The sequence below is a fragment of the Clarias gariepinus genome, chromosome 27, assembly GCF_024256425.1.
Source record: "Clarias gariepinus isolate MV-2021 ecotype Netherlands chromosome 27, CGAR_prim_01v2, whole genome shotgun sequence".
Taxonomy (NCBI): domain Eukaryota; kingdom Metazoa; phylum Chordata; class Actinopteri; order Siluriformes; family Clariidae; genus Clarias; species Clarias gariepinus.
In genome coordinates, this window is record NC_071126.1 from 9,385,749 (window position 1) to 9,398,865 (window position 13,117).

The following is a 13,117-nucleotide window of genomic DNA, read 5'->3' on the forward strand; positions in this document are numbered from 1 at the left end:
AGGTGCTTATTTCCATATTTCTTGGTAGACCCACGTGAAATGCACTCTGTAGCACGTCTAGACGATGTCTGTGCGTTTATATACATTTATTATGTCTGTGAAAAAAATCTTGATAATACCATTACTGTCCCTTCTCCCTGATATTCACCCAAAATGAACACCCTTGATGTACTGCTCTGATGTGTAGCCTGGAGCCTATTCCAGAGAACTTATGGCACAAGGCAGGACACACACACACACACACACACAAAGGGCAAATACTAATAGGAAACACCAATCAGCAGCATATTTTTAGAGAACATGCATGTTTTAACTTCACACACAGACCAGAGGTGAGGTTCAAACCCCAACCAGAGGTTGCACTACCCACACAATGAATCATACAAAGTAACCACTGAATGTCAGGGCTGTTTGGACATTTTGGGGCAACAAGTGCTCAAGCAAAAAAAAAGAAAAAAAAACCCCACTCACCTAATTAACACTTGTTCACAGTATTATATTATTGCCAGGTTTTAATTCAAATTGGATTTTAAAAGCTAAAATAATTCATTTACTCACTCCTGCTACCGCTTTATCCTGTATACTGGATTACAGGGGGGCTGGAGCCTATAGGGCATGAGGCAGAGTACACCCTGGAAAGAGTGCCAGCTTATTGCATCTCACACTGCCAATTAGTCTCATTTGCAAGTTTTATTCGAAGTTTCCTGGGAGAAAACTGAAACACCCAGAGGAAGCCCACTAAGCACAGGGAGAAATTGCAAACTCCATGCACAAGACCTGAGGTGGGAATTAAACCCAGACCCTTAAAGTGTAATGTGACAGTGCTGACTAAACGACCGTACTGCCCGGTATGTTACTACCTGTATTATAAGCAGGCTTTTGATTTAAAATAATAATAATAAATTATTTGTCACATTTACCTCACAGCACAGTGAAAGAATTTTTTTTTCACACATTCCAGTTAGGAAGCTGGGGTCATTTGTTAGCCATGAAACAGCAGCCCAATAGCAGATAGGATTAAGGAAAAGGGCTTTTGTCGTTTAAACCCTTTAACCAGAAATCTGGTGATCTACAACCTCTACCATTTGAGCCACCACCATTCTTTAAACTCTTAGTGATTCTAGACAGTTATCTCAAATTCAAATTTTATTTGTCACATACACAGTCATACACAGTACGATATGCAGTGAAATGCTTATACGACCGCCAGTGACCTTAAAGAGAAAATAAAAACTATATATAAGGAATAAATATTAATAAAAAGAAATACGAAAGAAAATTAATTTAACTAGTAAAATACTGTACAAATAAGGGCATAATAACAATATTACAAAATATAGAAATATAGGAATATAGGCGGGGAAGGGAAAAAAGTATATATAAAAATTTTAAAGTGTTTTAAAGTTATCTGCTGCTATCTTGGTGGTAAGTTTCGAAAAGAACAACATATAGGTATACTGGTTAGGTGTCCACATGCTTTTGAGCATGTACTGTAGTGTAGATAGCAAAAAAAAAAAAAAGTAAAACAGAGCAGACTGCTTTTAAAAGAGCTTCTGATAGACAGGCAGACAGATAGGCAAGCAGACAGGCAGACAAAGAGATGTATATGAACTATAAGTGAAAACATCTAACAACCAGACAACTCTTGGTTATTGCAACATCTGTCCAGACTCCTTAGAAAGTTAGCTGTTGAAATGTTTTGCTTAGGCCGGTGCTAGTGAGCAGCACATGACATGAACAGGCTTCCAGATGCTCCACGTGCTAAGCCTTAAAATTGATACAGCCGTCTACCTTTTATCTTCTACTTATCTCTTAACATCAATTGATTGGCTGATATTTCGCAGCCATTGTGTCTCCTGTCGCTTGCCACAATATTGCTGGGTTTTATGTGTCCTTTGTGTCAATATGTGCATTTCTTTCATTGTTATAATAATTTCAAAATCTCAAAATTAAATATATAAAAAAATCTTGATGTGAAGATGTCAAAGAACTGGTAACAACCAGCAACACAAAATAGTTTATTACTATTGCAGTTCCAGTCAAAAATTTTGGACACAGGTTTGGATTTATTTTCTACATTCTAGAACATTACTGCATTATTTTAAACAAACTATGAAACACATTCGGCATTAGTACTGTATGTTGTATTTTAAGACATGAAGGTCAGCTGCTCTGGAATAGTTCTTGCAAGGACAGTATTGTCAAGAGCATTTGCAAAACCCATCAAGCACCATGATGAAACTGGCTCCGATGAAGACCATCGCAGGAAAGCGAGACTAAAACTTACCTTTGCTGCAGAGAAGTTTATTTAGTGTCACCAGCCTCAACAGCATCTCAGATTAGAGCCGTTATGGCTTTACAGAGTCTAAGTGGCAGACACATCTCAAAATAAACTGTTCAAAGATTATTTCATATTTCGAATGCCTTCTCTAATATCAAAATGTTGGTATTTGGGTAAAAACCTATTCCCCAAGATTTGATCATCAATATTTTTGTCTAAGTAGCAGACACATCGCTACATTAACTTTTTAAAGGAGATTATTGCATATTTTGGATGCCTAAAGCATTGTTTTACTACTTAGTGAAATGACAATCCATGGGATTAGAAGGGGTGTTAACTTTTGACTGGTAATGTGTTATAACTAAATATTCTTAAGTAATATTCCCTTTAGCATTTAATGGATCTGCTGAAAGATGAAAGATTTTTTAACACTATCAGAATCTTTTATAAAACTCTTCTGCTTCTCTCACTTCTGGAAGTCCAAACAGAGTCTTGAATGACCTCAATACATTAGAACACCTTTATGATTTTATAAGTAGACTTTGGAGAAGAATTATTGAAGAATAATAAAAATGCATTACAAAACACTAGTTTTAGCATGTGTATTTATTTATATGAGAGCCAGCAGTCATCTGCATGTTTTATTTTAGAGTTCAATAAAGCAGTGTTTAGGTCAAGCTTAAACTCAATAGTGCATATCCTTATAGGTAAAAGCATTGACCTTTTCTGTGTCTGAACATATTGCTGAAACTTGGCAACTTTCCCCATGACCTTTAGCAAGTTGTTTTTAAACATGAAAAATGCATACAATATCTAGTCTATTAATAGAATAATATTCATACTCCTTTACAACCTTACCAAGGTGTGGAAATGCACAAAACCTTCCTTTCCCCCTTTGATCTATAGGAAATAAATGTATAACTGTACAGCAATTACTTAGTAAAAGTAATACTAAAAATTTCAATGCATTTGTTGCTTATCCAAAAAAAGGCCAGTGTGGGCGCAGGCTTTCATTATAACCAAACAGGAGGCACATTTAATAGTTTATTTGGGATCTTGAATCAGTTTCTGGATTAGACTAAAGACCAGTGGTTTACAGTCAATCTAATGGCACATCTGGGCAATTAAATTCCAATATTTTTTCCAATATTACACTTTAAGAATGCGTTGATTCAAACAAAAGGAATCATTTCCTACATTGTTGAACACATCTAGATATAAATATCAGAAAACGAATGCTGAATGTTCAATCTATCTACCACCTCCAAACAAACATTTCTTCAGTGTAGCAAAACTAAGAATTGCTCTTCTTGTTCCAATACATTCTGAGAGATCTTCAAAACTAGAATTTTTTTAGTTAAGTGACTAGATTTAATAAACATAAAAAAAAGATAACATGAAAACTTTTATAAAATTACATATATTTAAGTCGATATACTTTACCAAAGACAGTAGTTACTACCTCAAAATCTGTGGACCAAAAGGTATTCATACAGTAAAGATTTTTCACAAAAATTTTAGGCCCAACAGAAAAAATCAACAGACAGCTTTTCTAAAAACATTAATGGTATGAATGTGTTATATGCATACAATCCGTGATTCCAATCCCTATTAGCAAAATATTAACTTCTGAATAGACATGACATGAATATACAAAAAAGCATATTAGTACTGTAACTTTACCCCAACATGGGTTTCTCAGTGAACAATTATCCATACATTAATTTAATGTTTCATTCACATGCTGTTGGACTTCTGACAATTCTCAGTTTGGGCCACAAGTGTATGCACCCATTAAATAAGAGATATTCCCTCCTTAGCATCCTTTATCTCTGGTGCATATTGACAAACTCTGATCAGTTTTTTTGTTAATATGCTGTAGCCTCAGAAAATCAAACCCAGAGAGGTCAAAGCTGTATTATTAATAGTGACAAAGGGAGAAAAATGTCTGAAGTGTAAGGGGGGAAAAAAACAAACAAAAAAATCACACCACTACTATCCATCTAAATAATCCTCTTCCTTTTATTTGTTGATCGTCCCCTTGTAGCCCCTCCATTAACTGCAGGCGATCTTTGCCTTAGCTGTCTGGCTCCCAAGACATCAGGGTTGGATAAGGCTTCTTCTATAACCACATCATACTTTACCTTTTTCTTCCTTCCTTTCACCATAGCTGCAGAGGTTTGTTCATCCTTTTTCACTTCAGACAAACTTTTTTTTTGGACATCACTCTCAGTGACTGGTGAGGATGAACTTGGGCTGCCTTTGTTCGAGTGCTCAGAGAGTAGAGTTTTCTCGATCACATTAGGGCAGACTCTTATGGCATCAGATTTTTCATTTTTTTCATTGTGGTCTTTCAGTTCCAAATCACCCGCATTTAACAGTTCAGCAGAGTTAGAGACTTGAGTAGAACTTGGTAGAGATGCCCTTACATCGTGTGTAAGCTTAACAGCGTCAGTCTTGCTGAAGGATTGCAGCACGATCTTTGGCAATGACAGGTTTTCTGCAAAGGCAGCCAAATTGTTTATATGGTCAATATGCTGTGATATAAATTGTCATTTAAATGCAGAAATGTTAAAAATTGCCTTTGAAAAATGCAGCAAAAAGTAAAATTAGGTCTGACACAGGGCATAAGACTGGTCGATTAACTGTTATTCTAAACATTGTAATGATAAACATTTTTATTACTACTCCAAAGTGTTTTATAAAAAAATATACACATTATATATATATATATATATATATATATATATATATATATATATATATATATATATATAAAATTCATGTATTAAACTAAAAAAAAAAACATTAATGTGGGATCAGCAATGATATAACAGTACTACACTGATCAGCCACAACATTAACACCGCCACCAGGTGAACTAATCAGTTTCCATGCTGTAAAAAGTATTTGCCCTGTTATATATATATATATATATATATATATATATATATTATTTTTTTTTTTTTTTTTTATTGGTTTATACAGCACATAAGCACCCAAGGCTCATTTATGCATGTGGTGACCACAGGGGAAAAGGTCTGATCCCACAGAAAAGCCCATGCAATTTCCTCAATATCGGCCTATATGGTAGAGTGGCCAGACAGAAGCCACTCCTTAGTAAAAGGCACATGAAAGCCTGTCTGGAGTTTGCCAAAAGGCACCTGAAAGACTCTCAGACCATAAGAAACAAAATTCTCAGGTCTGATGAGACTCTCTGGCCACTCTACCTTATAGACCTAATTGGTGGATTGCTGCAGAGATGGTTGTCCTTCTGGAAGGTTCTCCTTTCTCCACAGAGGACCTCTTGGTCATCTCCCTGACTAAAGCCCTTCTCCCTCGATCGCTCAGTTTCGAACTTCTTCAACTTACGGATGATAGAGGCCACTGTGCTCATTGGGACCTTCAAAGCAGCAGAAATTTTTCTGTAACCTTTCCCAGATTTGTGCCTTGAGACAATCCTGTCTCGGAGGTCTACAGACAATTCCTTTGACTTCATGCTTGGTTTGTGCTCTGACATGAACAGAGTCATGTCTAATCAACTGAATTTGCATTTAGGCACGCTCTTATCCAGAGCGACTTACTTTTTTTTTTTAATCTCATTATACATCTGAGCACTTGAGGGTTAAGGGCCTTGCTCAAAGGCCCAACAGGGGCAACTTGGTGGTTGTGGGGTTTGAACCTGGGATCTTCCGAACTGTAGTCCAATGCCTTAACCACTGAGCTACCTCTGGCCAATTTACCACAGGTGGACTCCAATTAAGCTGCAGAAACATCTCAAGGATGATCAAGGATGCGTCTGAGCTCAATTTAGCAAAGGCTGTGAATACTTATGTACGTGATCTCAATTTTTTTTTTTTTTTATAAATTAGCAAAAATTTTAAGTAAACTTTTTTCATGTTGTCATTATGACTGTTGTGTGTAGAATTCTGACAAAAAATTTTTTTTAATCTATTTTAGAATAAAGCTGTGACATGACATAAAATGTGGAAGAAGTGATGCACTGTGAATACTTTCTGGATGCACTGTACGGCATTAATTGGGAGTAAGTTTTTGACCGCCATCTTTAAAACAAAGATGTGTACTGTTGTGTTTACAAGATAAAGACAATGGACTCAAAATATGCAAACAGCAGAGGTCTGTGGTGGAGACAAATTGTCTCTTTGCACTTTGTTATTCGTCTGAAGTCCAACAAGCTGGACGGAGCTTCCAGGACAAAGCCAGTGTATTGTCAGTTTGTACAGCATGAGATGGATTCAGAGAGGTACAAGAGAAGCCTTGAACAAATAATTAACAAACTAAAAAAAAAAACAGAAAGTAATACAGGGATCAGAAAGGAGACATCGGGAAAAGCGGTTCGGTCACGTCATTCGCATTTTGAAATTCCCGGGAACGGACCTGCATGCAGACTGTCCGGGGCTCTGAACTCATCTACAGCAGCGCAGCAGGTGAGGGCGAAGCTGATGTAAACTCCCATAATTCAACTCCATTCAAGTAAATTTGCTTTTTTTTTAAACACTGTTTTCATTTGTTTCCATCCAGCGAGTCAGTATTGCCATACATTCGCAACGACCTGCTAGCAACATATTTAGCCTTGTTATTTAATTTTTTTAATGTATTTAGGGCAGTCAGCATCATGTTAACCCAAGCAACTCCAACATTACTGTTGTACTGAGATTTCATTTGCAAAACAAATGTGGAGTTCTGAATTCATGACACCGATATAAGGAATTAGCTTTATTATTATTAACTTTTGTGAACAGCAAGCTAGCCTCGCTAAATCTGTTAACAGCAAGCCTTAACCTACTACTGTCCTACATTTCTTGAAAGGTATTTGCGGCTGACGATGTCAACACTGACAAGGAACTACTCAAGCTTTGAATCGTATTTGGAAAATAACAGAGGGGGTAAGAATTTTTTTAGCGTACACACCAGTTTGGAGTTTGCATGTTTCTCTTTGTGCTTGATGGGTTTCCTCCAGGTACTCCAGTTTCCTCCCACAGTCTAAAGGCATGCACTTTAGACTAATTGGTGTTCCCAGATTACCATAGAGTGGGAATAAGTGTGTGTGACCGGCGATGGGCCAGCACCCCATCCAGCCACCCCCGACCCGAACGTGAAAAAGAGTGAGCGATGAGCAGATGCTATGCAAACATTTAGACTTTCTACAATAAAGCCACAGATTAATTTTTTAGGTTAGATAGATAATCTTCTTCTACATAATAATAATAATAATAATAATAATAATAATAATATAATTCTTCTCAATTCTCTTTTAATTATAATCTGTGGTATTTTTATTTTATGTTGTACACAGGTAAAAGTAAAAAAGACAAGCATGCAGAGCTGATGTAATACTTTAAACGGGCAGATGAGAGGTTTTGCAGCACAGCAAGGAGGTGAATCATAAAGGAGGACTTCAGGAGCCTGGTCGAGAAGGTCCCCACGACAAAGATCGTCGTATTTGGACTGCTTCCGACATTTCAGCAAAGAATCAAGAGGTTCAGTAGATTATTTGCCTTTAATGAATGGTTACAATCTTGGTGTCAACAACAGAGATTACCCTTTGTTGATAACTGGAATGTTTTCTGGGAGCATCCTAGGCTCTACCACACTGATGGCCTGCACCCTAGCAGAGCTGGAGCAGCAGTCCTCTCTGACAATCTCCAGGACACTACGAACCATCTGACAGGCGGCAAGTCATACCTTAGATTCTTTAGATATTAGCCACAATACAACTCACCATACTAATAGACGCACACACATAGCTTGTCCTATAGAAATTGTCTGTTCCCTGAATAGTGAGGAAAAAAGAATAAATTCGTTAAATCCAGCCAAAAAAATCTAATAACCATTAAACCAGAAAAAGGCCAAATAAGTAATCGAAATCTACCTCTAAAGTATGGACTTCTCAACATTAGATCCCATGGGCCTAAAGCACTTAGTCTTAATGAAATTATATCAGATTATTGCCTTGACGCACTCTGCCTCACCGAAACCTGGCTTAAACCAAATTAATATATTGGGTTGAATGAGTCTACTCCATCAGGATATTTTTATAAGCATAAGCCCCGTCTAACTGGTCGCGGTGGTGGTGTCGCCACTATCTACAATGATGTACCCACTGTTACTGAGAAAATAAGGCCCAGGTTTAACTCATTTGAAGTGTTCGTCATTAATGTTGCACTCAATGAAATACATAAACCCTTGCTATATTTTACAATGGCTACCGTGTACAGACCCCCAGGGCCATATGTCAATTTTCTTAAAGAATTTGGACATCTGATATTAGACCTATTGGTTAACTCTGACAAAGTGTTGATAGTAGGAGACTTTAACCTTTATGTAGATGATGCTAACGAAGCTTTAGCCCTCGCATTTATGGACTTACTAAATTCCTTTGGGGTTAAACAAAATATAAATGGAGCAACTCACCACTGTAATTATACGCTAGATTTAATTATATCCCATGGTATAGATGTCTCTAATATAGAGATTTTACCTCAAAGTGATGATATCACAGATCATCACCTCCTGATATATACTCTACCCGTAGAACAGATTAGCTGTGTCTCCCCACATTATCGATTTGTTAGAAATATGAATCTGACTACTAAAGTCAGATTCACAAGTTATCTGCCGGATCTGTCCCAATTTCTTATTAAACCCCTAAATGCAGACAATCTAGATGAAGTGACTAGCAGCATGACCACTATTTTTAGACACTGTTGCTCCCATCAGACTAAAAAAAGTTAGAGATAAAACACTTGCACCTTGGTACAATAGTCATACTTGCACCGTAAAGAGAGCAACCCGTAACCTCGAGCGAAAATGGAGAAAAACTAAATTAGAAGTTTTTCAAATTGCATTTAAAGACAGTATGTGCAGCTATAGACAAGCTCTAAAAACTGCTAGAACTGAGCATCTTAGCCAACTGATAGCAAGAAACCAAAACATTCTCAAGTTCTTATTTAGTACAGTGGCTCGCCTAACAAAACCTAAGATGCCTGCAGAGAGTACTCCACAACATTTTAGTAGTGAAGACTTAATGGACAACCTCTAATAGCATCTCATGATCTAGTTCAGCCTAAGGTTTCACATTTAGTTTTTCAGTGCTTTACAGGTATAGGACAGGAAAAGCTTTATAAACTCATCACCTCAGCTAAATCAACAACGTGCCTGTTAGACCCAATCCCAATCAGATTTTTAAAAGAAGTGATGCATACGGTTGGAGAGCCACTTTTAAACATAATTAATGCCTCATTATATCTAGGTCACGTCCCTAAATCTTTTAAGTTGGCAGTTATTAAGTCGCTTCTTAAAAAATCTAATTTGAATGCGAATGAAAGAACAAATTATAAACTGATTTCAAACCTCCCTTTTATATCAAAAATATTAGAAAAAGTAGTATCAGCTCAAATATGCACATTCTTGCAGGAAAACAACATCCTTGAAGAATTTCAGTCAGGTTTCAGGCCCCATCATAGTACAGAAACTGCACTAGTTAAGATTGCAAACGACTTGTTTTTAGCTTCAGACCAAGGCTGCATCTCAATACTAGTCTTGCTTGATCTTAGTGCTGCATTTGACATTATAGATCATACAGTAATATTCTCATAGATCGCTTACAAAATCACATAGGTATTCAGGGACGGGCATTAAAATGGTTTAGATCATACCTGTCTGATCGATACCATTCTGTAGATCTAAATGGAGAACTGTCTGGTGTAATGCCAGTGAAATATGGGGTCCCACAAGGGTCAGTTTTAGGACCTCTGCTGTTCTCAATATACATGCTTCCCTTGGGTAACATCATTAGAAGACATGGGATTAGTTTCCATTGTTATGCTGATGATACCCAATTATATATCTCAACAAAACCAGACGAAATACCTAAATTGTCTAGATTAACCGAGTATGTCCAGGACATAAAAGATTGGATGACCAATAACTTACTTTTACTAAACTCAGACAAGACAGAGATCACACAACAGCACACAACAACTTTCACAATTCAGCCTGCGTTTAGAAGGATGTACTGTTACTACTAGCTCAACAGTAAAAGGCCTGGGCGTAATATTAGACAGTAATTTGTCCTTTGAAAATCATATTTCCAATATCACAAAAACAGCCTTTTTCCATCTTAGAAATATTGCCAAGCTTATATTGGAGCATCTTATCAGAAAAGCTAGTTCATGCATTCATGACCTCCAGACTGGACTATTGTAATGCATTACTAGGTGGTTGTCCTGCATCCTCAATAAACAAGCTTCAGTTAGTCCAAATGCAGGCGCCAGGGTTCTCACTAGATCCAGAATTACAAAATAGTATTACTTACATACAAGGCTTTAAATGGTTTAGCTCCCACATACCTAACCAGTCTTTTGATACGCTATTTACCAGTCTTTTGACACACATTTTTCTCACACATACAGAATTTATTATTATTATTTTTTAAAATTATTATTATTTTTAATGAATTTCTTTCATTTTTGTGAAGCTGCTTTGAGACAATGACCATTGTTAAAAGCGCTATATAAATAAAATTTTATTTAATTTAATTGAATGATGCCTTACTGAGGAGTAAGACTGGAAACAGATTACAAAGCTGCTGGGGAGCATGGTGAAAATAATGGAAGCTCAAGCAAAAGATAATTGAACATTCCTGAGTGGATATGTTTGCATCAATATGCTTTATTAACAAATGAACATATTTTAACTTACATCAATACAAGCCATTAAATAGGAAAGATCTATCATACTGCAGCAATAATTGACCACTTTATCAGAGTCCCTACTGATAAAGTCATCAATTAATGCAGCTCTGATATCAGTGCCTTGTGGAGTACCACACTTGGGTGATGCCTGAACCGAAGGCTGCATGTTTTCATGCCCGGCTGGATGCTCCTCAATGAAAATGTCACCATGTTCCTCAGAAATGTTATGAAGCACAGGGCTTCACCATCTTCTTGCTCAGCTCCAGCTTGCAGTTGTTTCTTGTTTCTTTTTGTTTTGCAGGAGTAATAATCGTCATTCCGGACATTCTACAAATGTGACTGCCGTAGAACTCTGGCATCATGCATACTCCATGGATTGCCGACACGTGTCCCAGAAAAGCCATCTTTGATTGAAAAGACTCGAGAATGCTCCTCTGGTGCTGTTATCAGAATGTGGCTTCGATCTATTGCAGAAATACACTGAGGTACTCCCCACTGATTACTGAAGAAAGTGGCTATTTGCCAGCATTGCTTCATCAAGCAGCTTCATGGTAACTCCATTGCAAAAATCTTGAATCCAGTTAAACACAGTGTCCAGGCCTAACCCAAAAAGATGACTGATGGTCCTGTATTCCCTGCTGGTGACCAACTTTCAGATGCAGATTGCAACCTGCTATACTGGATTGAGACACACAAGCAGTAATTCGTGTTCCTTCTACTAATAACATGGCTGAGCCTACGGCAGATAGGAGTCCTGGGACACACGGAAATTCCTCACAAATTATTGTGGGCTGAAATCCGGAACAATTGTCTTTCAACAGTGGTCAGATCGAGGATGTGCCCAGACAAACGGCAATCTCTACAGTTTGTATTGAGACTGAAGGGAAAGCAATGATAAAAAATGTGTTATTCGTTCATTAGTTTTAATAATAAGGATTCAATAACTAGGATAAGGGTTGTGGGCCATTAGCAGCTAGACAGCTAAATGTTAACAAAGACATATCTTTTGTTTAGTGTTAAAAGGAATCAAAGTTTTATGTAATTACCTTTCTTCTTAAACATAATCGCTGTCCATAATAAGCACAACGGGCAATTCAAACGCTCGCAACGCCATGTTAAAGTTTGGCGTTGTTGTTGTGTTTGCAACTAGCATTGTTAAGAAAGTAGAGATGTACACAGTCGTATGCTGTGACCAAATAACGTGAGACTCTAGCCAGTGGAAAACAAAGCCAATTCTTAGGAGGTTTGCTATTGAACTGGCTCTGAACCGGCCGTAGCACCAGTCCTGAACTAGTACTTTGATTCAATTTGGTGGAAAAAGGGCATCAGTGACACAAGGGGAACCTAACCCTAGGTGGTTTTAATGTGAATGTTATGGCTGATTAGTGTACTGTATGGTATGTGAATATCCTAGGACACCTCCATATTCTCATGCATTTTGGACAGTCTGCTAAATTTACCCAAATACATGTCTAACTATTAAAAAACTGTAGATATCAAGTGGGGGGTGTACTATGCTCACAATGATCACAATAAAGTGTGCATAGAACAAATTCCATTTCTGTGAAAAAACCCAACAGGACACACTAATAAACTAGCAATTACGTACATATGTGTAATTTGATTTATATGTAAATATGATTTGTAATTCAAAATACACACATCAGTATGACTTAATAAATCACATTTCATGTTCATGAGTACACACAAAACTTTGTTATTAATTACTTTAGACCCTTGAGAAACCTCAAAGCACTTATTCAAGTCTCTCTTGATAAGGGTGTCTGCCAAATGCCATACATGTACACACATGGGTGATAATTGAAACTCCTTTGTGATTTTCCTATCCAGTGGTGCAAGGCATATTGAAAACAGAACAGAAACAAATCTGACAGATGCCTCTTGGTTTAGAGAGAGACTGTTCGGCTAAAGAGTTTTGCATATTGCGGGTAGTCCAATTGTGTTCTGTTCAACAAGTGTCCGCACGAGATCCTTTAAAATATTTTACAGAGAAAATTATACATTTAGAGACACGACTAGGATGGTAGCATTGTTGCAGGCCATACATTATTTATACACTAATTTCCTTCACTGCCACATTGTTTAAGACAGATGTTAT

At 37.1% G+C, this 13,117-nt stretch overlaps 1 protein-coding gene across 2 annotated transcripts in view; it reads right to left on the bottom strand.

Annotated features, from left to right (window-relative positions):
• Positions 1-4,283: 4,283 nt before the first annotated feature.
• Positions 4,284-13,117, bottom strand: part of magl (MAX dimerization protein MGA-like) — a 34,116-nt gene continuing 25,282 nt past the window's right edge. For both annotated transcript variants that reach the window (XM_053488983.1, XM_053488982.1), the window contains exon 25: positions 4,284-4,781. In XM_053488983.1, the coding sequence (XP_053344958.1) occupies positions 4,285-4,781 (497 nt within the window). In that variant the 3' untranslated portion in view covers position 4,284. The remainder of the gene's footprint in view (positions 4,782-13,117) is intronic.